The sequence below is a fragment of the Pseudophryne corroboree genome, chromosome 9 (genome assembly GCF_028390025.1).
Source record: "Pseudophryne corroboree isolate aPseCor3 chromosome 9, aPseCor3.hap2, whole genome shotgun sequence".
In the NCBI taxonomy this organism is placed as follows: domain Eukaryota; kingdom Metazoa; phylum Chordata; class Amphibia; order Anura; family Myobatrachidae; genus Pseudophryne; species Pseudophryne corroboree.
In genome coordinates, this window is record NC_086452.1 from 193,816,819 (window position 1) to 193,842,661 (window position 25,843).

General features: G+C 45.5%; 1 protein-coding gene across 4 annotated transcripts in view; it reads left to right on the forward strand.

Annotated features, from left to right (window-relative positions):
- The first annotated feature begins 2,671 nt into the window (after positions 1–2,671).
- Positions 2,672–25,843, forward strand: part of LOC134957844 (putative ferric-chelate reductase 1) — a 265,125-nt gene continuing 241,953 nt past the window's right edge. For 2 of the 4 annotated variants that reach the window (XM_063940057.1, XM_063940060.1), the window contains exons 1-2: positions 2,672–2,778; positions 3,185–3,313. In XM_063940057.1, coding sequence (XP_063796127.1) covers positions 3,307–3,313 — 7 coding nt within the window. In that variant the 5' untranslated portion in view covers positions 2,672–2,778; positions 3,185–3,306. Of the gene's footprint in view, positions 2,779–3,126; positions 3,314–25,843 lie in introns of all 4 variants that reach the window. The other 2 variants (XM_063940058.1, XM_063940059.1) reach the window with 2 other exon arrangements.

The following is a 25,843-nucleotide window of genomic DNA, read 5'->3' on the forward strand; positions in this document are numbered from 1 at the left end:
CAAAGATTACTCTGAATGGCCATCAGAATATGTGAGTCAGGTCCAGAAAGTCTGCCCTGGGCCTGGCATGCCTACAAAACTCTCTGCCTCCCAATAGAAACAGCATGTCAGTTATGCTGCGGTTAAGAGGGACAGCAAGTAATATTGCAGAACCTGTACTGTACATGCGCAGCATAGATCTTGTCCATGTGCTGACCTCCAACAATTGGATTTGTATGTAAACCTTCACGTTTGCATACAAATCCAACTCAGGCCCTTTTTGCATATTGAGCCTAATTCAGACCTGATCGCTAGGGTGCGTTTTTTGCATCCCTGCGATCAGGTAGTTGCAGTGGCAAACGCAGGATTTGCATGGGGGGGTTTCCAGAACTGGGCGGAGCCAATCACGGGGGTGGGGACTGAGGTGACCCAGTATATGCTAGTGTGTGTGTGTGTGTGTGTGTGTGTGTGTGTATATATATATATATATATATATATATATATACACATATATCTACACATATATATACATACACACACACATACACATATTAAACATGCATATATATATATATATATATATATATATATATATATATATGTACACACACATACAGTACACATATATATACACATGTATATATATATATCGTGTGTGTGTGTGACTGTGTGTGTGTGTGTTTATATGTATGTATGTATATACATGTGTATATATATGTATGCACATGCATATATATGTACTATAATTAAAATAAAGTAAACTTTTATTGCACTTACAAGTGCCACCAGGAAGACAGCAGGCTGCAGAGGACGCTAGACAGCCATTAATAATACTCATGCAGCAAAAATAAAATAAAATAATTCTTTAGTGGAGGGGAGTTTCTGGGTGCTCGGAAACCCCCCCTGGGTGCGCCACTGGCCTACAGGGGGAGGGGGGATTCGCTGTGCAGGTGTGCAATCGCATGTGCAGAGAGCTGCACAAACAAAAGTTTGTGCAGTCTCTGCACAGCCCAGGACTTACTCTTCCAGTGTGATGATCGGGGACGGAGCTGACATCAGAAACCCTCCCTTCAAACACCTGGTCCATCCTGCGTTTCTTCGGAAAGTCCCTGAAAACAGTCAGTTGCCACCCACAAACGGCCTCTTCCTGTCAGTCACCTTGCGATCGTCCGTGCGATCGCTTTTTATGCCCATCTTGTCAGTATGCACCGGTGCAGTCATCTGACGCGCCGGCGCATTGCGGTGCATACACATGCGCAGTACAGACCCGATCGTCCGCTGTGTGAAAACGCGCAGCAGCGATCGGGTCTTAATTATGTCCATTGTCTGTGTGTTCAGTTATAGGACTGCCATCCATAATCCTCTGAAAGATCTGATCTGTGAAGCAGCTGTGTGGGCTGCTGGCATTTGTGTGCATGACCAGTGTGAACATATCCCTCGATTTGCGCATTGAATGTCAGGGAAGTGAGTTTAAAATGTCATTCTCCCTTTGTTCTTTCTAGTGAACACAAAGGGGGATATTCGATTATTTGAAAAGTCAGTTGGGTGTCTGTTTTTTCCTATCTAATAGACAGGAAAAAACAGACACCCAACCGACTTTTCAAACATTTGAATTCCCCCATAGTTTTCCGGAACATAGATTCCTGCAAACAACTATTTCAACTGCCATTTTAGAACAGCATTTAAGCAGCATTTCCAGTGACATAAAAAAGGAACAGAGAAGCTCTGGGAAAGATGTTTCAGCATGTTTCTTGATACTTCACTAAGGGGAATGACCAGTTTGATGCTTAACTGTAAAAGCTGCTTTATTGTTACATAGACAATTTAAAGGGTTGGATATTGGCAGTTAGGATGTTGGCAGTCAGAATACTGATACCGTACTTGACTGCCATAATCTCAACAGGTGTGACCGCTATTCCGAGACAGTCCAGCTATTCCGAGACTGTCCCGCTCTCCCTCCCGCGGGTTGCAGTGTCCCGCGGGTGAGGAGGGTGCAGTTGGGAGATCCTGTGATCACAGCTGCTCTGCCCATTGCATATAAACAGTGCAGGAAGTAAGGCGGGGGCTGCCCAGCTGCTCATGGAGCTCTGGGCACGCCCCCAAAATGATGGAAAACGGGGGTTGTGCAGAGAGGCCCCACCCCTTCTGACTAAGTCACGCCCTTTCTGAAGAAACTCCGCAGATCCCGCCTGAGCTGATTACAAAGTTGGGAGGTATGTACTTACGTTTGGGATTCCAGCTGTCGGGATTCTGGCATCAGCATTCCGATAGGTGTCAGGACTCCGGCACCGGTCTTCTGACCGACGACATCCCATCCATCAGTGCGCCAACCACATCCTAATCAAAACTGATACAAGGCAATGGTAGTAGACACAAGTATTAAAAAGTTGACATGAATGGAAAACTACAGTATGCTATAAAACTTCTTTACTTAAAGCAGCTGGTTCGCACTCTTTGTACTTACACTAATTGCATCATCCCTGCCCGGTTCTTATGGTATTACCACTAGGCATTCCTGAAAACAAGGTGTAGTTATTTTGTTTTGTTTTTTCGTGGAAGAAACAAGAATGTGATTTTGTTAATATACCTAGAAAGCAGTTTCCCTCAACAGCTTAACATACATAAACCCCACCCTCGGAGGTGGAGGATAAAACCTAGCACAGGCTCCCTTCTCATTACTGACACCTGTGATTAGAACATTATTGCAGCTGTAGACTGTTAAACAGCAACACATCACACCGCTCTCTTACCTGTGCTTCTCTGTACTGGAGTGTGCAGCATTCAGCTGGGAAGGCTCAAGTGAGTGGAACAAGATCACGGTTGTTTTCTAGTATGTGGTTTAGATATCCAAAGCAGATTTTTTTTTGTCTATTATTATTATTATTATTATTATTATTAGGGAAATACCAGATGTGGATTGTTCAAGAAATTGCACAGAAAGCAATTCTGCCAGTTTAATGAAGAAATGCTGTAAAGGAATTATATAAATGTCATAAAGAAATGTACAACATAATAATGTGTTTATGATAGGTTAATTCTGCTATTGTTCCTCAGTGATCTAGTGTACACAAAATATTGCATTTCCTTAGATGATTTAGAAAACACAGCTTTCTCCCATTCTTAAGTTTTGGTACTTGTTAATTACAGGGGCACAGCTTGTAAAAAGTCTGCTTTTCATTTTGTTATTTGCACACTCCTGCTACAGAGAGGAAGTGGAGGGTGAGGTGCCAGAGAGGGACAACGCAGGATGAGAGAGCGATATCTAAGGAGGCTGATTTTGTAGTTATCTTACTCTTGCTGAAGCAGCAGCTGGGTACTGCAGACAGAATGACAGGTAAGGGAGGCACCTCCTACAGTGTGTATATATCAGTGTCTGGAGGCTGGCAAGAATAGAAATAGCCCTGATGCAGGAACCAGCGGTAACTCGCACACATTTCCCCTCAGCCATCTGTGCAGTGAGCTCTGCTGATCAGTCGAGGCTGAAGCTAGCTTCTTATTCATCTAGCTTCTTTTTCGGGCTCCAGCTTCTTATTCAGAAAATGTAGTTTTGTAAGGGTTAATTAGTCTAAAGTCATAAATTTGACACCTGAAATCAACAGAGGGTGGTCACTTACATATGACCCACTTGTATTTTGCCTGGCCCAACGCTGTTTTGGGCATGATATACAATGGCAAAGTGGACACACACACCGTTTTATCATTTGCCATTTTGAATAAGTAGCTGTAGTTTTTCAAGGGTTAACTAGTATTGGGCCACAAATTTGACATCTGAAATCAACAGAGCGTGGTCACTTGCATATGACCCACTTGTATTTTGTTGTCCCAACACTGTTTAGGGCATGAAATACACTGGCTAAGTGGGTACACACACCATGTTTTACTATATTAAAGAAGTAGCTGAAGTTTTGCAAGGGTTTATTATTAGTCTTGGGCCACAAATTTGACATCTGAAATCAACAGAGCGTGGTCACTTGCATATGACCCACTTGTATTTTGTTGTCCCAACACTGTTTAGGGCATGAAATACACTGGCTAAGTGGGTACACACACCATGTTTTACTATATTAAAGAAGTAGCTGAAGTTTTGCAAGGGTTTATTATTAGTCTTGGGCCACAAATTTGACACCTGAAATCAGGAGTTTGTAATACAGGCTCTGTGCACAAAGCTTGCCTTAAATACTGCCAAGCAGTCTCTTTGTGCCTAGATTATACCATCTTGTCTGGGGACTGTTTCCTCAGCCATTGTTAAGAATGCTGCTCTGGTGGCAAAATCGCGTCTGAACCTACACAGTGGCGGAACAAAACCGTGGTGGACCCAGGTGCAATAATGTACATTGTCCTCTCCCCCCCCAATAATCCAAAAAATGTGTGCCAAAAGATAGGGCATGGTCTCATTGAGAGAGTGTGGGAACATAATAGTACCACGAATTCAAATTATGCCACACAGTAGTGCAACCTTAGTACATTACACCGGATTACATTACATTACACCAAACAGTAGTGCTCCTGATACATGTTACGCCACTGAGTAGTGCTCTTGATACACGTAACGCCACACAGTACTGCTGTTTATAGACGTTACAACACGCAGTAGTGCCTCTTACACATGTTACACCACACAGTAGTATTCCTAATATACATTACGCCACACAGTGCAGCTCCTGATACATGTTGCGCCACACAGTACTGCTCCTTGTACACATTACGCCACACAGTAGTGCTTCACACACAGTAAATGCTCCTTATACACGTTGCACCACACAGTAGTGCGCCTTATACACGTTGCACCACACAGTAGTGCTCCTTATACAACGGAATATTCTGCGCTATATAAGAAACTATTAATAAAATAAATATTACGCCACACAGTAGTGCTCCTTTTTACATATTACGAAAATATAGTAGGCACTAGGGGTATGTTTAGGGTTATGCTGCAGGGGGGGTAGACACTGGGGGGGGTGGCTAGGGTTAGGCTGCAGGGAGGGGGAAAGGTTAAGGTTAGGCACAAGAGGGAGGATTAGGGGTAGTGGGGAAAATACTCACCAGAATAGTGCTGAGACATCACCGATGCAGTGTGATCCAGAAAAAGGCATTGCTGCCACCGGTATAAAGTACAAAACTGCTAGATCACAAGGGAATGTTTGTTGACAGTTCTTCATATCGACACAATGAATGTCAATATAACTGTCGGCCAATTGTATCCAACTCCCACTAAAACTCAGGAGGCTTCTCGCTGATTAAAGATGGGACAGTTCCTTTGTACAAGGATACACAAGGCCCGTGGAAACAGATGCCCACACTATGCATCATGCAGCCAGCAGCAGCACATGCACCCTACAGATGGGTCCATGGTTATCTTGGCTAGTTTGCTGCGCCTAGGCACAACATGGCTTATTAACATAAACCCTTCATCTATTGTTCTCAGCTGCAATACAATACAGAGAACAATACAATAGGGGATTAAGTACGACTACCCAGTCTCCGTTAATCCTATTAAAGGTAAAGATAAGCATGGACCCATCTGTAGCTGAAAACACATGACCCTGTTCTTGGCTGCCTTAGTGGGGTCACTATGTTGTGCTGTAAGATATGTCACTGCACAGTCACCATTAGTTTGCAGACAGCCCAGCTTACTGTAACAACCTCGCCCACCACCTCCCAAACAACGCCCCATCAATGTAGGCTCTGCCTCTTCAAAGTCTGCCACTTTGCGTTTGCAGGATGTAATGTACAATTTAGAAACATTTTAAATAATATAAAACTAAATAAACACACATTTTCCTGACTGCCACACAAGGAATTCTGCTGCACTACCTCAGCTACTCTACAGTTTAGCCGCATGGTCACGTGATGCTCCGGTAGCAAAAAGAAACAGCCGGGCTGCCCGTGGATGAGAGGGGAAGATGTCCCTTCCTCCTTCTCCAGACTCGTCCACTGCATCCTCCTCCCCCTCTGGTCAGACCAGAGCGCTCAGCCTCATTCTGTTAAGGGGACTGGCAGCTTGCGGCGGGTGGCATGTAATGAGTCAGTCTGACTCACTATAGTGCCTCTGGCTGTGGGCCACTTAATTGTGGTGGGTCCATGGTTCATTGCAGCGCTGCATGTTCTGCCCCTGAACCTGCGATAATAGCCCACCAGACCAAAGAATGTCCTGAGTTGCGACTTACATTTTGGCTTAGGCCATGTGAGGACTGCTTCCAACATGCTGGGTTGAGGTTTAACTTGCCCTTGGCCTACAATATAGCCCAGATACTTTGCCTCCACAATTCCGATGGCACACTTCTTCGGGTTAGCTTTGAACCCATGTGCACATAGAAACTGTGGAACTGTGGCACCTTTGGAAGGTGTAACTCCTAGTCAGAGTTAATAATGACAATGTCCTCTAAATACGCTCTTCGTATTCCATGTATGGCAGGAGCAGTTTATTCATAGCTCTCTGAAAAGTTGCATGGACGCCAAACCAAAGGGCAGCATTTTATACTGGAACAAACCCACTGGGGTAGAGAAGGCTGTCATTGCTTTGGCAGCTTCCATCAGAGGAATTTGCCAGTACCCCTTGTTACAATCCGGGTAACCAGACACACTTACTTACTTACTTACTTGCCTTCTGAGACTGTCCCTGCTCTCAAAGCCCGGATTCCACCTGCACTGCACGGCATCTCCTCAATCCTCCCTCCGCAATCCCAGCAGCACTGTCATGGTGACTAATCGGCATGTTCCTCGTGTTCCAGTGGATGGCATCTTTTCTCCTCAGGCCTCCGCCGCCATTACTACAGGTTTCCACATGCTGATACAAACAGACTTTCCCTCCAGAACCAAACATGGGCGCAGCCATGTTTGGCCTCATCACATGACTCTCCATAGCCTATCTGCTGCACTCTGGACTCTAACTGATTGCTCAGCCAATACCTGCTTCCCAGCTGGTATAAATATCCTGAATCAAGACTGCCTAATCGTCGGTGCTTTGGTTGTCTATCCCAGTGAAAGAAGGTCTCTCCTGTCTGTGGATGGTCCTGCTTGTTGTCTTTAGGTATTCCAGCTCCTGTGACTTTGCTCCACTTAAAGAGACCTGCAGCAGTTTCCACCTTGTGGTGCTGCCTGACTCCAGTGGTGTTCCTACATTTCTCTTACGTCCTAGAGGATGCTGGGGACTCCGTAAGGACCATGGGGATAGACGGGCTCCGCAGGAGACATGGGCACTTTAAGAAAGACTTTAGATCTGGTGTGCACTGGCTCCTCCCTCTTTGCCCCTCCTCCAGACCTCAGTTTGATACTGTGCCCAGTGGAGACTGGGTGCTTTTCAGGGAGCTCTCCTGAGCTTTCTGACAAAGTATATTTGTTAGGTTTTTTATTTTCAGGGAGCCTGCTGGCAACAGACTCCCTGCATCGAGGGACTGAGGGGAGAGAAGCAGACCTACTTCTGTGAGTTTCAAGGCTCTGCTTCTTAGGCTACTGGACACCCTTAGCTCCAGAGGGAGTCGGAACAGAGGTCTCACCCTGGAGTTCGTCCCGGAGCCACGCCGCCGTCCTCCTCACAGAGCCGAAAGATAGAAGCCGAGTGAGTATGAGAAGAAAAGAAGACTTCAGAGGCGGCAGAAGACTTCATGATCTTCACTGAGGTAACGCAAAGCAGTGCAGCTGTGCGCCATTGCTCCCATACACCTCACACACGGCAGTCACTGTAAGGGTGCAGGGCGCAGGGGGGGTGCCCTGGGCAGCAATATAAACCTAATTTCTGGCAAAACAGATATATATACAGCTAGGCACTGTATATATAAAGAGCCCCCGCCAGTTTTTATTATATTTAAGCGGGACAGAAGCCCGTTGCCAAGGGGGCGGGGCTTCTCCCTCAGCACTCACCAGCGCCATTTTCTCCACAGCACAGCTGAGAGGAAGCCCTCCGGACTCTCCCCTGCTTATCCACGGTGAAAGGGGGTTTCAGAGAAGAGGGGGGGCACATAATTGGCAGCAAATAATAGTATTACAGCGCTACTGGGTAAACACATTGTGTTTTTTCCTGGGGTATTAGCGCTGGGTGTGTGCTGGCATACTCTCTCTCTGTCTCTCCAAAGGGCCTTGTGGGGGAACTGTCTTCAGATAAGAGGATTCCCTGAGTGTGTGGTGTGTAGGTACGTGTGTGTCGACATGTCTGAGGTAAAAGGCTCTTCTAAGGAGGAAATGGAGCAAATGTGTGTGTGTGTGTGGTGTCTCCGTCGACAATGCCGACACCTGACTGGATATGTGGAATTAAGTGCTGAGGTAAATTTATTGCACAAAAGATTAGAGAACAGACAGGGAATCTACCCATGTCTGTCCCTATGTCGCAGGGACCTTCAGAGTCTCAAAACACCCACTATCCAAAATAATAGACACTGATACCGACACGGAGTCTGACTCCAGTGTCGACTACGATGTTGCAACGTTACAGCCAAAACTGGCAGAAAAGTATTCAATATATGATTATTGTTATAAAAGATGTTTTGAATATCACTGATGACCCATCTGTCCCTGACACGAGGGTACACATGTTTAAGGGGAAGAAAGCTGAGATAACCTTTCCCCCCTCTCATGAACCAAATGAATTGTGTGAAAAAGAGCGGGAATCTCCAGACAAGAAACTGCACTTTCCCAAAAGAATTCTCATGGCGTATCCTTTCTCTGCTAGGGCCAGGATACGATGGGAATCCTCCCCTAGGGTGGACAAGGCGTTGACACGTTTACCCAAAAGGTAGCGCTGACATACCAAGATACAGCTACCCTCGGGGATCCTGCAGATAGCATGCAGAAAAGTACTTTGAAGTCCATTTACACACATTCTGGTACACTACTCAGACCGGTGATTGTGTCGGCATGGGTTTATAGCGCTGTAGCAGCGTGGACAGATACCTTATCAGCGGCGATTGAAACCCTCGATAAGGATACCATATTATTGACCCTAGGATATATAAAAGATGCTGTCTTATATATAAGACATGCTCAAAGAGACATTGGTCTACTGGGTTTGAGAGTCAACGCTATGTCGATTTCTGCTAGACGTGTCCTGTGGAACATGCAATGGACAGGTGATGCCAACTAAAAGAGGCATATGGAGGTTTAACCTTACAAGGGTGAGGAATTGTGTGGAGAAGGGCTCTCGGACCTGGTCTCCACAGCTATAGCTGGTAAATCTGATCTTTTGCCTTATATTCCCTCACAGCCTAAGAAAGCACAACATTATCAAATGCAGTCCTTTCGGTCGAAGAAAAACAAGAAAGTACGAGGAGCGTCCTTTCTTACCAGAGGTAAGGGCGCAGTGCACAGCTAGTTCCCAGGAACAGAAGTCCTCCCCGGCCTCTACTAAATCCACCGCATGACGCTGGGGCTCCGCTAAGGGAGTCCGCCCCAGTGGGAGCACGTCTTCGACTCTTCAGCCACATCTGAGTTCACTCACAGGTGGATCCCTGGGCAATAGAAATAGTTTCTCAGGGTTACAAGCTGGAATTCGAAGAGGTGCCTGCTCGCCGGTTTTCTTTATCGGCCCTTCTGGCTTCTCCCCCAGAAAGGGAGATAATATTAAATACAATTCACACATTGTATCTCCAACAGGTGGTACTCAAGGTTCCCCTCCTTCAACAAGGAAGGGGATAGTACTCAACCTTGGCTGTAGTCCCGAAACCGGACGGTTCGGTCAGACCTATTTTAAAATTAAAATCTCTGAACCTATACTTGAAAAGGTTCAAATTCAAGGTGGAATCGCTCAGAGCGATCATCGCCAGCCTGGAAGGGGGGGATTTTATGGTGTATCTAGACATAAAGGCTGCATACCTTCATGGTCCCATTTATCCACCCCATCAGGCGTACCTGAGAATTACGGTACAGTATTGTCATTACCAATTTCAGGGTAATTGGCAGAAATGATGGTGCTCCTACGCAAGCAAGGAGTCACAATTATCCCATACTTGGACGATCTCCTAATAAGGGTGAGATCAAAAGAGCAGTTGTTGAACAGCTTGTTACTTTCGCTGAAGGTGTCACAGCAACTCGGCTGGATTCTCAATATCCCGAAGTCACAGTTGGTTCCTATGAATCGTCTGCCCTTCTTGGGTATGATTCTGAATACGGACCAGAAATGGGTTTATCTTCCGATAGAGAAGGCCTAGGAACTAATGACTCTGGTAAAAACCCTATTAAAGCCAAAACAGGTGTCAGTGCATCACTGCACTCGGGTCCTGGGAAAGATGGTGACATCTTACGGGGCCATTCCGTTCGGCAGGTTCCATGCGAGGACTTTCCAATGGGATCTACGGGACAAGTGGTCCGGATCACATCTACAGATGCATCAGTTAATCACCCTGTCCCCTAGGGCCAGGGTGTCTCACCTATGGTGTCTGCGGAGTGCTCACCTTCTGCAGGGTTGCAGGTTCACCATCCAGGACTGGATTCTGGTAGCCACGGACGCGAGCCTCCGAGGTAGGGGAGCAGTCACACAGGGAAGAAACTTCCAAGGTCTTTGGGTCAAGTCAAAAAACTTGTATTCAAATCAACATCCTGGAGCTGAGGGCCATATACAACGCCCTTCGGCAAGCAGAAACATTGCTTCGCGACCTACCGGTTCTGATCCAGTCAGACAACATCACCGCAGTGGCTCATGTAAACCGCCAAGGCGGCACAAAGAGCAGAGTGGAAATGGCAGAAGCCACCAGGATTCTCTGCTGGGCGGAAAATCATGTAAGTGCATTTTCAGCAGTTCATTCCGGGAGTGGACAACTGAGAAGCAGACTTCCTCAGCAAACACGACCTGTATCCAAGAGAGAACTTCTTTAGGAAGCCTTCGCACAGATTGCAAGTCAGTGTGAACTGCCACAGATAGACATGATGGCGTCCCGCCTCAACAAGAAGCTACAGAGGTATTGCACCAGGTCAAGAGATCCTCAGGCAGTAGCTGTAGATGCCCTAGTGACACCGTGGGTGTTCCAGTCATCTATGTATTTCCCCCTCTTCCTCTCATACCCAAGGTGTTGAGAATGGTAGGAGGGAGAGGAGTGAGAACAATCCTCATTGTTCCAGAATGGCCACGAAGGACCTGCTATCCGGATATGCAGGAAATGCTCACAGAAGATCTGTGGCCTCTTCCTCTAAGACAGGACCTGTTGCAACAGGGGCCATGTCTATTCCAAGACTTACCGCGGCTGCGTTGGATGGCATGGCGGTTGAACGCTGGATCCTAGCGGATAAGGGTATTCCGGATGAGGTCATTCCTACGCTAATAAAGGCTAGGAAGGACATGACATCTAAACATTATCACCGAATATGTTTCTTGGTGTGAGGCCAGGAATGCTCCTACGGAAGAATTCCATCTGGGCCATTTCCTTCACTTCCTGCAAACTGGAGTGAATTTCAGCCTAAAATTAGGATCTATTAAGGTTCAGATTTCGGCCTTATCCATTTTCTTTCAAAAGGAATTGGCCTCTCTCCCTGAAGTACAAACTTTTGTGAAGTGAGTACTGCATATTCAGCCTCCTTTTGTACCTCCGGTGATGCCTTGGGACCTAAACGTGGTGTTAAGTTTCATTAAGTCACACTGGTTTGAACCACTTAAAACGGTGGAGTTGAAAAATCTCACTTGGAAGGTGGTCATGTTGTTAGCCTTGGCTTCGGCTAGGCGAGTGTCGGAATTAGGGGCTTTTATGTGATTAAAGCCGCTATCTGGTTTTCCATATGGATAGAGCGGAATTGCGGACCCGTCCTCTATTCCTGCCAGAACTGGTTTCATCCTTTCATATGAACTATTGTGGTGCCTGTGGCTACGCGTGACTTGGAGGATCCCGAGTCCCTTGATGTGGTCAGGGCTTTGAAAATTTACGTGGCCAGATCGGCTACAGTCAGAAAAACAGAAGCACTGTTTGTCATGTATGCAACAAACAAGATTGGTGCCCCTGCTTCAAAGTAGACTATTGCTCGCTAGATCTGTAACACGATTCAGCAGGCGCATTCTTCGGCGGGATTGCCGTTACCTAAATCGGTCAAGGCCCATTCCACTAGGAAGGTGGGCTCTTCTTGGGCGGCTGCCAGAGGGGTCTCGGCGCTACAGCTGTACCGAGCTACTACTTGGTCGAGTTCAAACTCCTTTGCAAAGTTCTATAAGTTTGATACCCTGGCTGAGGAGGACCTGCTGTTTGCTCAATCGGTGCTACAGAGTCATCCGCACTCTCCCGCCTGTTTGGGAGCTTTGGTATAATCCCCATGGTCCTTACGGAGTCCCCAGCATCCTCTAGGACGTAGGAGAAAATAAGATTTTAAACCTACCGGTAAATCTTTTTCTCGTAGTCCGTAGAGGATGCTGGGCGCCCGTCCCAAGTGCGGACTACTTCTGCAAGACTTGTATATAGTTATTGCTTAAATAAGGGTTATGTTATAGTTTCATCGGTCTTGGACTGATGCTATGTCGTTTTCATACTGTTAACTGGATAGTATATCACAAGTTATACGGTGTGATTGGTGTGGCTGGTATGAATCTTGCCCTTGGATTAACAAAAATTCTTTACTCGTACTGTCTGTCTCCTCTGGGCACAGTTTCTCTAACTGAGTCTGGAGGAGGGGCATAGAGGGAGGAGCCAGTGCACACCAGATCTAAAGTCTTTCTTAAAGTGACCATGTCTCCTGCGGAGCCCGTCTATCCCCATGGTTCTTACGGAGTCCCCAGCATCCTCTACGGACTACGAGAAAAAGATTTACCGGTAGGTTTAAAATCTTATTTTCTCTCACTGATCTGCAGTGATTCTTCACTGGCTTCCAGCTCTCAGCGGTGTTCCAGTATCTCTTCCAGCCATCAGCGGTATTCCTGCATCACTTCTATTCACCATCGGTGTTCCAACATTGAACCACAGTTCACCATTGGTGCTTCCACCATTGAACTCTGTATTGGTGAATTCCATAGCACCTTCACCACCTGGGCTGGTTCTACTCTGCATCCCCAGCAGTTTTCCAGAGCTCACCTCAACCTCCGTGCATTACTACCATCTCCAGCTTCCAGTGTGCCATCTGCTGGTCAGTATCAGTATATTCATCTATACAGTGGTTAGCTGTTGTCTATACGGACTTACCATCTCCGGGTCTTGCAAAGACTGCTCCATACTGTGTTTACAGCATTTCAACAGTAATCTGTTTACCACTACGTCCAAGGAACTGTACTGCTACCTGTAATCTGCACATTCCTATTGTTGAGCATTACTATATCTCTGACCTGCCAAAGTGTATCTGAACTATGTGCTTAATAAACAAACTTTACTTTTATCCTGTCATCTTGGTCACGCCTTCGGGTATCGGTGCTAAGGTTCCCTATATGTCCAAGAATCCCATATTACCTCCCAGGTTCAAGTACACATCCACTCCTACACCTGAGGCTTCCCCAGATCAGCCTCAGCCCTCAGGTGTGACACCCCTTTATTAAATCTAGGGTGGTGAGATACTTGTTTGTTGCTAAGTTTTCTATCCGTTCATCAACCTGGGGGATTGGAATCAAACTGAGGAACTTTAATTAACTTTCTGAAGTCATTACAGAATCTCAAGGCTCCAAAAGGCTTGGGCTCTAAAACAATGGGATTATTCTATTCACTGTTTGACTCCTCTGTAATAACCAAGCACAACATCTATTCCAGTTCCCATTTTACTACTGTCTGTTGGGCCTCAGATATACAATATTGCCTTTGTTTTATCACCACCCCGGGTTGAGTAACAATCTCATGCTGTATGATTTGAATTTTCCCCGGGAGGTCAGAGAACAAAACAGAGTACTATGCTGCTAAGTTTACCACTTCTTGTTTCTGGCTAGGACTCAAAGTGACTTCAGTGGGCACCTGACATTCTGGGGTTTTCACGGCCACTAAAGAGGGCTGACTGGCACTTTCTTTCCAAGGCTTCAACAAATTAACATGGTAGATTTGTACCTCTTTCCTTCTATCTTCCTGCTATACCTTATAGTTCACAGGTGCCACCGCCACTATAATCTCATAAGAGCCTCGCCATTGAGCCTAGAGTTTACTTTCAGTAGTAGGCACAAGTACCAGTACCTTGTTGGCCATATTAAAGGTCCGGTTTTTTTTATGCTGTTGAGTCCTTACCATATGTTTGGTCAAAAGTGGCGCAATTTGCTTTAGTCAGCCATTCAATTAGGATACAAACTGAACAATGTTAGGCTCTCGGGACAATTGCTTCTCCCACCATTCTTTTAATAGGTCTAGTATCCCTCTGGGTTGTCTACAATAGAGGAGTTTGAAGTGGCTAGACCCCATAGAGGCTTGGCGTACCTCTCTAAAATTGCAAACATTAGCTAAGGTAAGAGTAGGTTCCAATCTCACATCTCCTGTGACACTGCCCTTTTTATCATCTGCTTAAGGGTTCTGTTAAAGCATTCGACCAAGCCATCTGTCTGTGGGTGGCAAACTGAAGTGGTAATTCTATCGACCTTTAACAGGCGACACAGGTCTTTCATTAATTTAGACACAAGGGGTACCTTAGTCGGTCAGGGCATCTTTTGGTATTCCTAGATTGGTAATTCAGCATCAACAACTCATGGACAATAGTGCTAGATTTCAGGTTATGTAGTGGTATTGCCTATGGATACCCGGTGGCATAGTCCACCACCAATACAGTATGTACTGATGCCCATGATCTGATTTTTCCACTGGCCTTATCCATAAAAATTAGCGCAATAGGCACGGAAATGATAGGAAGGAAAACCAAGGTCGGCGGTGCGGTCTTTTGGTACGCTGGGCATTCCTGACTATTTATTTTACTGCAGCATGAATGCCTGGCTAGAAGGACAGCTGGATACGCTGGAGAGTTTTCTCCTCCCCTAAATGGCCACCCCATAAATGTGTGTGAGCCGCCCTCAATACCAGCTGCTCGTGTTTTCAGGGAACCAACAACTGGTCTACCCTTTTACCTTGCAAATAAGTTACAAGGTAAAACAAATAATTTTTCACCATAAAGTAAGGTAAACCTTCAGTTGGTAAAGCAGAGTTTACCTTACCATTTACCACTACCACATGTCTAATGCTTTTTAACAAGTTGATCTCGGCCAAAAGTCCTGCAAAGACACTTTCACCAATGGGGGACCAATGTGTCTCAATCTCACTTTCCTCCTGCTGCTCACTGGCAAGAGAGGGCTTTAAGGTCAATCAACCTTGGCCTCCAGTAGATCTTTTACTCAGTCTGGCCAATTATGCCAGTTGGACATTGGGGACTCAGATGGGTACAGCTGCAACTCATGATATTCTTGGGCTTTGCTGGGATCCGTCACCCCAATCCTGCTGAATATAGCCTCCTTCAAGCAAGGATAGGAGCTGGCTTCAGACACCTTTTAAATCAACAGAGGCTCTCTGTTGATTTTTAAAAAAAGGAGCTAATCTAACCCTTGATTTCAGGTGTAAAATTTGTGGCCCAAGACTAGTTAACCTTTGCAAAACTACAGCTACTTATTCAAAAAGGTAAAATATGGTGTGTGCGTGCCCATTTGCAGTGTATTTAATGCCCAAAACAGTGTTGAACCAGGCAAAATACAAGTAAGTCATATGCAAGTGACCACCCTTTATTGATTTCAGGTGTCATATATGTGGCCCAAGACTCCTTAACCCTTTCAAAACTACAGCTACTTATTAAAAATGGCAAATTATAAAATGGTGTGTGTGTGCCTACTTTGCCAGTGTATTTCATGAATAAAACAGCATTAGGCCAGCAAAATACAAGTGGGTCATATGCAAGTAACTACCCTCTGTTAATTTCAGGTGTCAAATTTGTTGCCCAATACTAGTTAACCCTTGCAAAACCTAATTTTCTGACTAAGAAGCTGGAGCTTGAATAAGAAGCTGGCCGAATAAGAAGCTAACTTCAGCCTTGTGCTGATCAGAGTCTGGAGCTACCGCTCCAGTGGGGCTGTGGAAATCATCACTGTGTAGAATGTGACCGCTATGTAAGTTCATCATATGTACTCACAAAACCCCTCTTGCGTGCACCACTGGGCAAGTTATGCGAATGTACAGTATGGGTTGGAGATTATTGCTGGAGTACTTGTTAAATAGGCTTCACCAGTATTATTACCAGGAATAACAGTGCTGTCATCAGCTGTGACCTTTTAATATACTTAGTAATGTCTAAGGAGCCATATCGCCAATACAAAATGCCCATTTTGCTGTCTGTATAAATAGAGATCAGCGGGTTCGGTTCTCTGAGAACCGAACCCTCCCCCCACTCCCCCTCCCAACTTCACGGTCCAAGTCTGGATCAGAGTCCGTCTTGGGTTTTTTCACCAGACTCTGAAACCAGAATGAGGCAAAACATCATCATCCTGCTGTCGGATTCTCGCGGGTTTTGGATTCAATATAAGGAGACACGCGTCACCGCCATTTTCACTCCAGTTCTGGAGAGTGTAGCATGAAGACGTGTCTGTGCAGGAAAGTGGCGTGGCGCATGGGGTGGCGACCTGCTCTTTTGTATGTTTCCAGTAGTGCTGTCTGTGCTGCATCAGTCCAGTCACTCCAGTGGTGGTGTCCTGTGCTGCCATAAGTCCAGGGGTGCTGCCTTGTGCTGTATATTGTTTTATATAACTCCAGAAAAATAATAGAGAACACAAATTTAGAGGATAAAATAGGGAAAGATCAAGAACCACTTCCTCCTACTGCTGAAGCTGCTGCCACTAGTCATGACATAGACTATGAAATGCCATCGACGTCGTCTGCCAAGGCTGATGCCCAATGTCGTAGTAGATGGTATGTAAAATCCAAAAGGCCACAGTTCAGTAAAATGATCCAAAAAAAAGAAATTTATATGGTCTGAGGAAAAATGTAAACTTGCCAATATGCCATTTACGACATGGAGTGGCAAGAAACAACTAAGGCCCTGGCCTATGTTCATGACTAGTGGTTCAGCTTCACATGACGATGGAAGCCCTCATCCTCCCACTATAAAAATTAAAGAGTAAAGCTGGATAGAGCACAGAAAAGAACTGTGCGTTCTGAGATGGTATCACAAATCCCCAAGGAGAGTCCAAGTGTGTCGGCGGTTGCGATGCCTGACCTTCCCAACCGTGGACGGGAAGAGGTGGCTCCTTCCACTATTTGCACGCACTCCGCATGTGCTGGAAGGAGTACCCACAGTCAAGTTTCTGATACTCAAATTGGAGATGTCACTGTTGAAGAAACCCAGGATGAGGATATGGGTGTTGCTGGCGCTGAGGAGTAAATTTATGAGGAGGATTCTGATGGTGATGTGGTATGTTTAAATCAGAAAATGGGGAAGACAGTTGTCCGTGGGATGAATAAGTCCATGGTGATGCCTGGGGGAAAAATACCAAAAAAGCCACCTCTTCGGTGTGGAATTTTCTCCACAAATTTGGATAACAGGTGTCAAGCCATGTGTTGCCTTTGTCAAACCAAAATAAGTAGGGGTAAGGACATTAACCACCTAGGAACATCCTCCCTTATATGTCACCTGCAGCGCATTCATCAGAAGTCATTATCAAGTTCAGAAACTGGGTAGAAGTGTAAGCAGTCCACTGACACCTAAATCCCTTCTTCCTCTTGTACACAAGCTCCTGCAAGCCACACCACCAAATCCCTCAATGTCAATTTCCTCCTCCGTCATGAACGTCAGTAGTCTTGCGGGCCATGTCACTGGCATGACTGAGGAGTCCTCTCCTAACTGGGATTCCTCCAGAGGATCCTTGAATGGTACGCCGCTGCTGTTGTTGCAGCTGAGAGACGATAATCTTACCAGAGGGTAAGTCGGAAGACCAGTTGTACTACTACAACTAAGCAATTGACTGTCCAACAGTCCTTTGCAAGGAAGATGAAATATGACTGCAGTCATCCTGTTGCAAAGCGGATAACTGAGGCCATGATGGCTATGTTGGTGTTAGACGTGCATCCGGTATCCGCCATTAGTGCAGTGGGATTTTGACAATTGATTGAGTGAGTGTGTCCCCGGTACGGCCAGTGGTGCAAGTGTGTGGGTACAGCGTACCCGTAAGAATTTAGCCGTGGGTACGCCGTACCCACACAGACGGGCCGCCGCTCCTCTTCCCTCCCTCTGCTGCTCCCCGCCATCCCCGCCGCACCGCCGCTGATGTGAGGGAAGGAGAGCGCAGCCTGCGCATCTCCTTCCCCTCAGTCTCCGGCGGCTGTCTCAGTTTAATTCAGCGCCGATCCGTGAGCCAATCAGAACTCACGGGTGCGAGCTCTGATTGGCTCACGGATCGGCGCTGAATTAAACTGAGACACCCGCTGGAGACTGAGGGGAAGGAGAGGGTGCAGGCTGCGCTCCTTCCCTCACACAGACAGGACGGCGACGGCAGCGGTGAGCAGGGGAGGGGGGGGCATGTATACCTGGCACTGGGGGGGGCATGTTATATCTGGCACTGGGGATATCTGGCACTGGGGGCATATGGCACTGGGGGGGGCATGTTATACCTGGCATTGGGGGATATCTGGCACTGGGGGGGCATGTATACCTGGCACTGGGAGCATATCTGGCACTGGGGGGGCATGTATACCTGGCACTGGGAGCATATCTGGTACTGGGGGACTTGTGCACCTGGCACTGGGGGATATCTGGCACTGGGGGGGCATGTATTCCTGGAACTGGGAGCATATCTGGCACTGGGGGGGACTTGTGTACCTGGCACTGGGGGCATATCTGGCACTGGAAGGACATGTGTATCTGGCACTGGGGGCATATCTGGCACTGGGGGGACGTGTATCTGGCACTGTGGCCATATCTGGCACTGTGGAGACATGTGTATCTGGCACTGGGGCATATCTGACACTGAGGGCATATCTGGCAATGGGGGCATACTTGTGTATATGGCACTGGGGGCATTTCTGTATCTGGCACTGGGGGCATATCTGGCACTCGGGGGCATACTTGTGTATCTGGCACTGTGGGGGCATTTCTGTATCTGGCACTGGGGGGCAATGTATATTTGACACAGTGGGGGCATTTGTGTATCTGGCACTGTGGGGCAATGTGTATCTGACACTGTGAGGCAATGTATATCTGGCACTCTGGGGGCATTTGTGTATCTGGCACAGTGAGGCAATGTGTATCTGGCACTGTGGGGCAATGTGTATCTGGCACTATTGGGGTCATACGTGTATCTGCCCCTCCCCCCATATGTGTATCACGCCCCCATTTTCATTGACCACGCCCCCTGTGGCATTTGGCTACACCCATTTTTTTGCGCGCGCGCCTTCGGCACGTGCACACAGTACCCGTAAGACATTTTTTTCTACTTGCACCACTGCCGGTACAAAATCACATCTAGATTCCACTTCACTAGGAAAGCGATTCCCAGACTGTACAGGGACATTAAGAAAAGTGTCCTCAGTGTCCTGAAAAATGCGGTTGTACCCACTGTCCACTCCACCATGGACAAGTGGAGCGGAGCAAACTAAGGACTGCATGACTGTGACAGCCCACTGGGTAGATGTATTGCCTTCTGCAGCAACAACAGCAGCGGCACCAGTAGCAGCATCTCACAAACGCCAGCTCGTTCATAGGCAGGCTACACTGTGTATCACCGGTTTCTGTAAGAGGCACACCGCTGACAACCTCTTACGGAAACTGAGGGACATCATCGCATAATGGCTTACCCCACTTAGAATCTCCTGGGGATTTGTGATATCGGACAATGCCACAAATATTGTGCGTGCATTACATCTGGGCAAATTCCAACACGTCCCATGTTTTGCACATATAATTAATTTGGTGGTGCAGAATTGTTTGAAAAATGACAGGGGCGTGCAGGATATGCTGTCGTGATAAAGGCAAAGGAGGGGGAATGCACCTGACTCAAGCGCAGTGGAGAATGGTTTCCGTCTTGTGCAAGGTTCTCCAACCCTTCAAACTTGCCACATGTGAAGTCCGTTCAGACACTGCCAGCTTGAGTCGGGTCATTCCCCTTATCAGGCTTTTGCAGAATCAGCTGGAGAAATTGAAGGAGGAGCTAAGACTGAGCGATTCCGCAAAGTATGTGGGACTTGTGGATGCAGCCCTTCATTCGCTTTGCCAGGATTCAAGGGTGGTCAATCTGTTGAAATCAGAGCACTACATTTTGGCCACCATGCTCGAACCTAGGTTGTTTTTTTTTTGTTTGTTTTTTTAATATAAATCTCTTTATTAAGTAGTCAAAATATAACATTGAGGCAGGACACAATGATTTATCAGAACATCAACGACATCAATATATCAAGAAAAGTGCGGCCATACCCTTGGATACAAAGAAAATATAAAATGACTACTAAGTTTTTTCTTTTATATTTTGAGGTCGAAAACTAAGAGAGAAGAAAAGGAGAAAGAACAAGACATAAAGAGGAGTAGGGAGAGAAAAAAAAAGACGAAGAAGAGAGAGAAAAGAGGAAAAGAGAGAAGAGAAGAAAAAAAAAAAAGAGGGGGGAGCTGGGAAAATTAATGCATGAGAAGGCAAAGCTAATCATTCAGTCAACGCAATTAAATTCGTAATGGTGGACACTCGGATTGTTTTTCTTACAATATAATCTCAGTACATGGGAGAGCTTACATCACATTCTTAGCGGCAATATTCACGTTGTACCAAGAGGTATTATCAAAGACTTGCCAAATTGTAGTTTGAGTAAGGATAGGTAAACTATTAACAAAGGGGGTAATTCCAAGTTGATCGCAGCAGAAAACTTTTTAGCAATTGGGCAAAACCATATGCACTGCAGGGGAGTCAGATATAACATGTGCAGAGAGAGTTAGATTTGGGTGTGGTGTGTTCAATCTGCAATCTAAATTGCAGTGTAAAAATAAAGCAGCCAGTATTTACCCTGCACAGAAACAAACAAAACCACCCAAATCTAACTCTCTCTGAACATGTTATATCTGCCCCCCCTGCAGTGCACATGGTTTTGCCCAACTACTAAAAAATTTCCTGCTGCGATCAACTTGGAATTACCCCCAAAGTCTCCCCATTTTTTGTGGAAGAGCGCTACACCATTGTTGCTATCAAAAGAAGCCATACGACGTTCATGGTAAAGAACCTCCATTAACATACGTTCCCATTCCCTCATAGTAGGAGCAGTTGGGTATATCCAGTGCAGTAAGAGAGCTTGCTTTGCAATAGCAACCATAACAGTCAGTAATGGGATTAAATGGGCAATATCGTGTTGTGTGAGATACATAGAAAAGTCTGCAAATAACAGTGGCCTGATTGATAAAGAAAAGTTGAGGTTAAACACTTTATTAAAGTAACTGGCAAGTTTGTACCAAAATTTCTTAATCTTACCACAAGACCAAAAGTTATGTAGAAGATTGGCTCCTAGTGTTGAGCATTTAGGGCACAATCCTGTTTCCGAAACATTGAAATGACTCCTTTGTAGAGGGGAGATATACCTCCTATTAAACACTCTAATGTGAATCTCCTGAAGCCTAGCTGATTTCAAATATTTCATAGACCGCGCAGTATTTGCCAGAATGTCATTGATTTCTGGGAGGTCAGGGGCTTCTTTTTTCCAAGCAAGGGATAATGTATCCCAAGATGGAGCGCTAGCCTCAACAAGGTCAGTATAGAGAAATCTAATTTTGAATGGATGGGTATGGCAAAGGTCAAAGGTAGTATTGACAACAGGGAGGGATAGTAGGGTACCAAGAGGATCTATCAGCGCATTAATATAATGTCTTAGCTGTAGGTACATAAAAAAATTGTCTATGAGGGATAGAAAACTGCTCCTGCAATTGAGTAAAGGAGAGGAGGTGACCACCGGGGTCAAAAACATCTTTTATCGCCATAATTCCCTGACCGCTCCAGGAATGGAACATTTTGTTGTGCAAGGAAGGAGTAAATTGAGGATTACCTCAGATGGGAATATAAGGGGTAGAATAAGGATTACTTTTAAGATTTTTATGTATAGCCAGCCAAGCTCTAAGTATCACCAAAAAGGACGTTAAGTTTGATCTCTTTCGGGATATCAGTTGGGGTATGGAGAAGCGCGGCAGGAGAATAAGGGCAAAAAAGGGCCTCTTCCAAAATCAGATTAGTATATATACCTTGGCACATAATCCAATCAGAGGCATAACGAAATAAGGCTGACCTAGCAAATATCTGTATATTTGGCATACTAAGTCCACCTTTCTGCTTATTAAGGTATGTGCATGCTTTAGGCATTCAGGGCTTTCCTTTTTTCCAGATAAATCTGGAAAATAATCCAGAACATATCTGTGTATCTTTCCTAGAGATTGTGACAGGGAGCATCTGGAGTAGGTAAGCTAGTTTAGGGAAAATTACTGATTTTAGCACCGCTATTCTGCCCATTAATGAGAGCGGAAGGTCCATTTATTTATTTATTAACAGTTTCTTATATAGCGCAGCAAATTCCGTTGCGCTTTACAATTTGAAATAACAATAACAAACTGGGTGATAACAGTCATAGAGGTAGGAAGGCCCTGCTCGCAAGCTTACAATCTATAGGGAAATAGCACATTTCCTTGTGTACATATGCCTATCTATTGCATAGAATTAAAAGACATGTGAGGATATGTGTGGACTGTACAGAGTGGATGTAATTTGATAGGAAGGTTTATGAAAGTTATGTGGGCGGTTCAGGAATTTGATACGCTTGCCTAAAGAGGTGAGTTTTGAGGGAACGCTTGAAGGTTTGGAGACTAGAGGAGAGTCTTATTGTGCATGGTAGGGCATTCCACAGAGTGGGTGCAGCCCGATGAAAGTCCTGCAGTCGTGAGTGGGAGCGAGTAATGAGTGTGGATGAGAGACGCAGGTCTTGTGAAGAGCGAAGAGGTCGGGTTGGGAGATATTTTGTGATAAGCGAAGTGATGTACGTTGGTGTAGTTTGGTTAATGGCCTTGTGTGTGAGTAAAAGTATTTTATATTGAATGCGGTAGAGTACAGGTAACCAATGGAGGGACTGACAGAGTGGATCTGCAGACGATGAACGTCTAGCGAGGAAGATAAGCCTCGCCGCTGCATTCAGAATGGATTGTAGTGGTGAGAGTCTCGTTTTGGGAAGACCAGTTAGGAGACTATTGCAATAATCAATGCGGGAGATAATGAGAGCGTGGATTAGAGTTTTAGCAGTGTCTTGTGTAAGGTATGGTCGTATTTTGGATATGTTTTTTAGATGCATGTAACATGATCTTGAGACAGATTGAATATGGGGAACAAAGGACAGATCAGAGTCAAGGATGACACCTAGGCAGCGAGCTTGTGGGGTAGGGTAGATAGTCGAGTTTTCAACAGTGATAGAGATATCCGGTTGGTACCTACTATTGGCCGGTGGAAATATAATTAACTCTGTCTTTGAAATATTAAGTTTGAGGTGGCGAGATGTCATCCAGGATGAGATGGCAGAAAGGCATTCAGTGACACGGTCCAGTACAGATGGGGACAAGTCAGGGGAGGATAGTTAGATTTGAGTATCATCTGCGTACAGATGATACTGAAAACCAAAAGAGCTGATTAGTTTACCAAGAGATGAGGTATAGATAGAGAAAAGCAGAGGACCCAAGACTGAGCCTTGCGGTACTCCAACTGAAAGAGGTAGCGAAGAGGAGGTAGATTCAGAGAAGCGAACACTGAAGGAGCGATTAGATAGGTACGATAGGAACCAAGAAAGGGCTGTGTCTTTAAGACCTAGGGATTGTAGTGTCTGTATGAGAAGAGAGTGGTCTACAGTGTCAAATGCAGCAGATAGGTCTAGAAGAATAAGTAGTGAGTAGTGGCCTTTAGACTTCATAGTGACCAAATCATTAACCACTTTAGTCAGTGCCGTCTCTGTGGAATGTTGGGAATGGAAGCCTGACTGAAGTGGGTCCAACAAAGTGTATGAGTTAAGAAAGTGTGTGAGTCGAGTGTAGGCAAGTCTCTCAAGTAGCTTAGAGAGACAAGGGAGCTGAGAGATAGGGCGGTAGTTTGAGAGAGCATTAGGGTCAGAATTTAGTTTTTTTTAAATGGGAGTAATCACTGCATGCTTGAAGAGTGAAGGAAAAATACCAGTAGAGAGAGAGAGAGAGAGATTACAGATGTTAGTTAAGGTAGGGATGAGCACCAGAGACAGAGCTTTACTTATTTGTGAGGGTAAAGGATCAAGAGGAGAGGTAGTAGAGAAGCAGGATGAGAAGAGTGATGATACTTCATCTTCATTTGTGGGATCAAATGAAGAAAGAGTGCCAGAGTGTTCAGGTAAAGAACGGAGCAGGTCACTGGCTGCCGAAGAGCATACCATTTCATCTCGGATCTTAGCAATCTTCTCCTTGAAGTAGGAAGCAAGATCCTGTGCCTTGATAGTGGCTGGTGGGGTAGGTGCGGGAGGATTCAGAAGGGATTTAAATGTATTAAAGAGTCGTTTGGGGTTAGAGGCTTGAGCAGAGATAAGAGTTTGGAAATATGTTTGTTTGGCAGTGTCCAGGGCATTTTTATAAGAATGGTAGACTGTCTTATATGTGAGGAAGTCACTTGAAATACGAGATTTACGCCACTGACGTTCAAGTTTTCGTGTGAGTTTTTGTAGTTGTCTTTTTAATTTGGAGTGCCATGGTTGACATCTAGGCCTACGTGGAGTGTGATGGGTAGCTGGAGCCACTTCATCAAGGGCTAGTTCTAGAGTCTCATTATGGTGTGATACAGCCATCTCAGGAGAGGTGAATGCAGAAATAGGTGAAAGCAGTTGTTGGAGTGAAGTGGAAAGTTCTTGAAGATTAATTGTGTTAATATTTCTGCGAGTTTGAGGAAGATTGGAGAACTTCCGCAACACAGGGTTTGAATTAACAGAGGAAAGCATGCAGGTGATAAGGTTGTGATCCGAGAGGGGGAAAGGAGTGTTAGTGAGTTCAGCGATGGAGCATAGTCTGGTGAATACTAGATCAAGGCAGTGGCCCGCCTGATGAGTAGAGGAGTCAGTCCATTGGGAGAGGCCAAGAGAGGAGGTTAGAGAGAGTAGTTTGGAGGCATGCGCAGCAGATTTTGGACAATCAATAGCAATATTGAAATCACCCATGATAATGGTGGAGATGTCAGAGGATAGGAAGTGAGGGAGCCAGGCAGAAAAATCTTCCAAAAATTGTTTTGGATGCCCAGGTGGGCGGTAGATAGCTGCAACACGCAGAGAGAAAGGAGAGTAAACCCTAATGGAATGTACTTCAAATGATGTAAATGTAGTGATGGAACCGGTGGTAGAACAGTATATGCAAAAGATTGGGAAAGTAAAAGTCCAACTCCTCCTCCTTTATGGTTATCTGGTCTGGAGGTGTGTGTAAAGTGGAGACCACCATGTGCCAGTGCTGCAGGGGAGGCTGTGTCAGATTGTGTGAGCCAGGTTTCTGTTATAGCCAGCAGATTGATGTTGTTAGATATGAAGTGATCAATCCAGTTTTCTAGTTGGGTTTTTATTTTATTAATAATTGGGGTATAGTTATACGAATATAACTGGGACAGGGTGGGCGGGATATAGATTCCTAAGTATTTTAATTTGGAAGAATTAAAGAAAGTGGAGTGGAAAAATTAGAGTTTTGGGGAGTCTCTAGGACAATTCAAAAGCAACAACTCCGACTTATGAATATTAATACGGTAACCAGCAAATGAGCCAAAGTTATCTATGAGAGACAGAATAGCCGGACTAGACCTTATGGGATTTTTAATAAAAAGAAGCATATCGTCGACAAACAGGCTTACTTTGAAAGTTATACCATTCACTGAGATACCGGTGAAAGTGGGTAGTTGCCTTAGGGCTATGGCAAGGGGTTCCAGGGCAACTGCGAATAGCAAGGGGGAAAGATGGCAGCCCTGTCTAGTTCCCCGTTGGATAAAAAATGGGGTAGAGAAGTATTTATTAAAGATCTGAGTGGGTGGGTTATGGTAAAT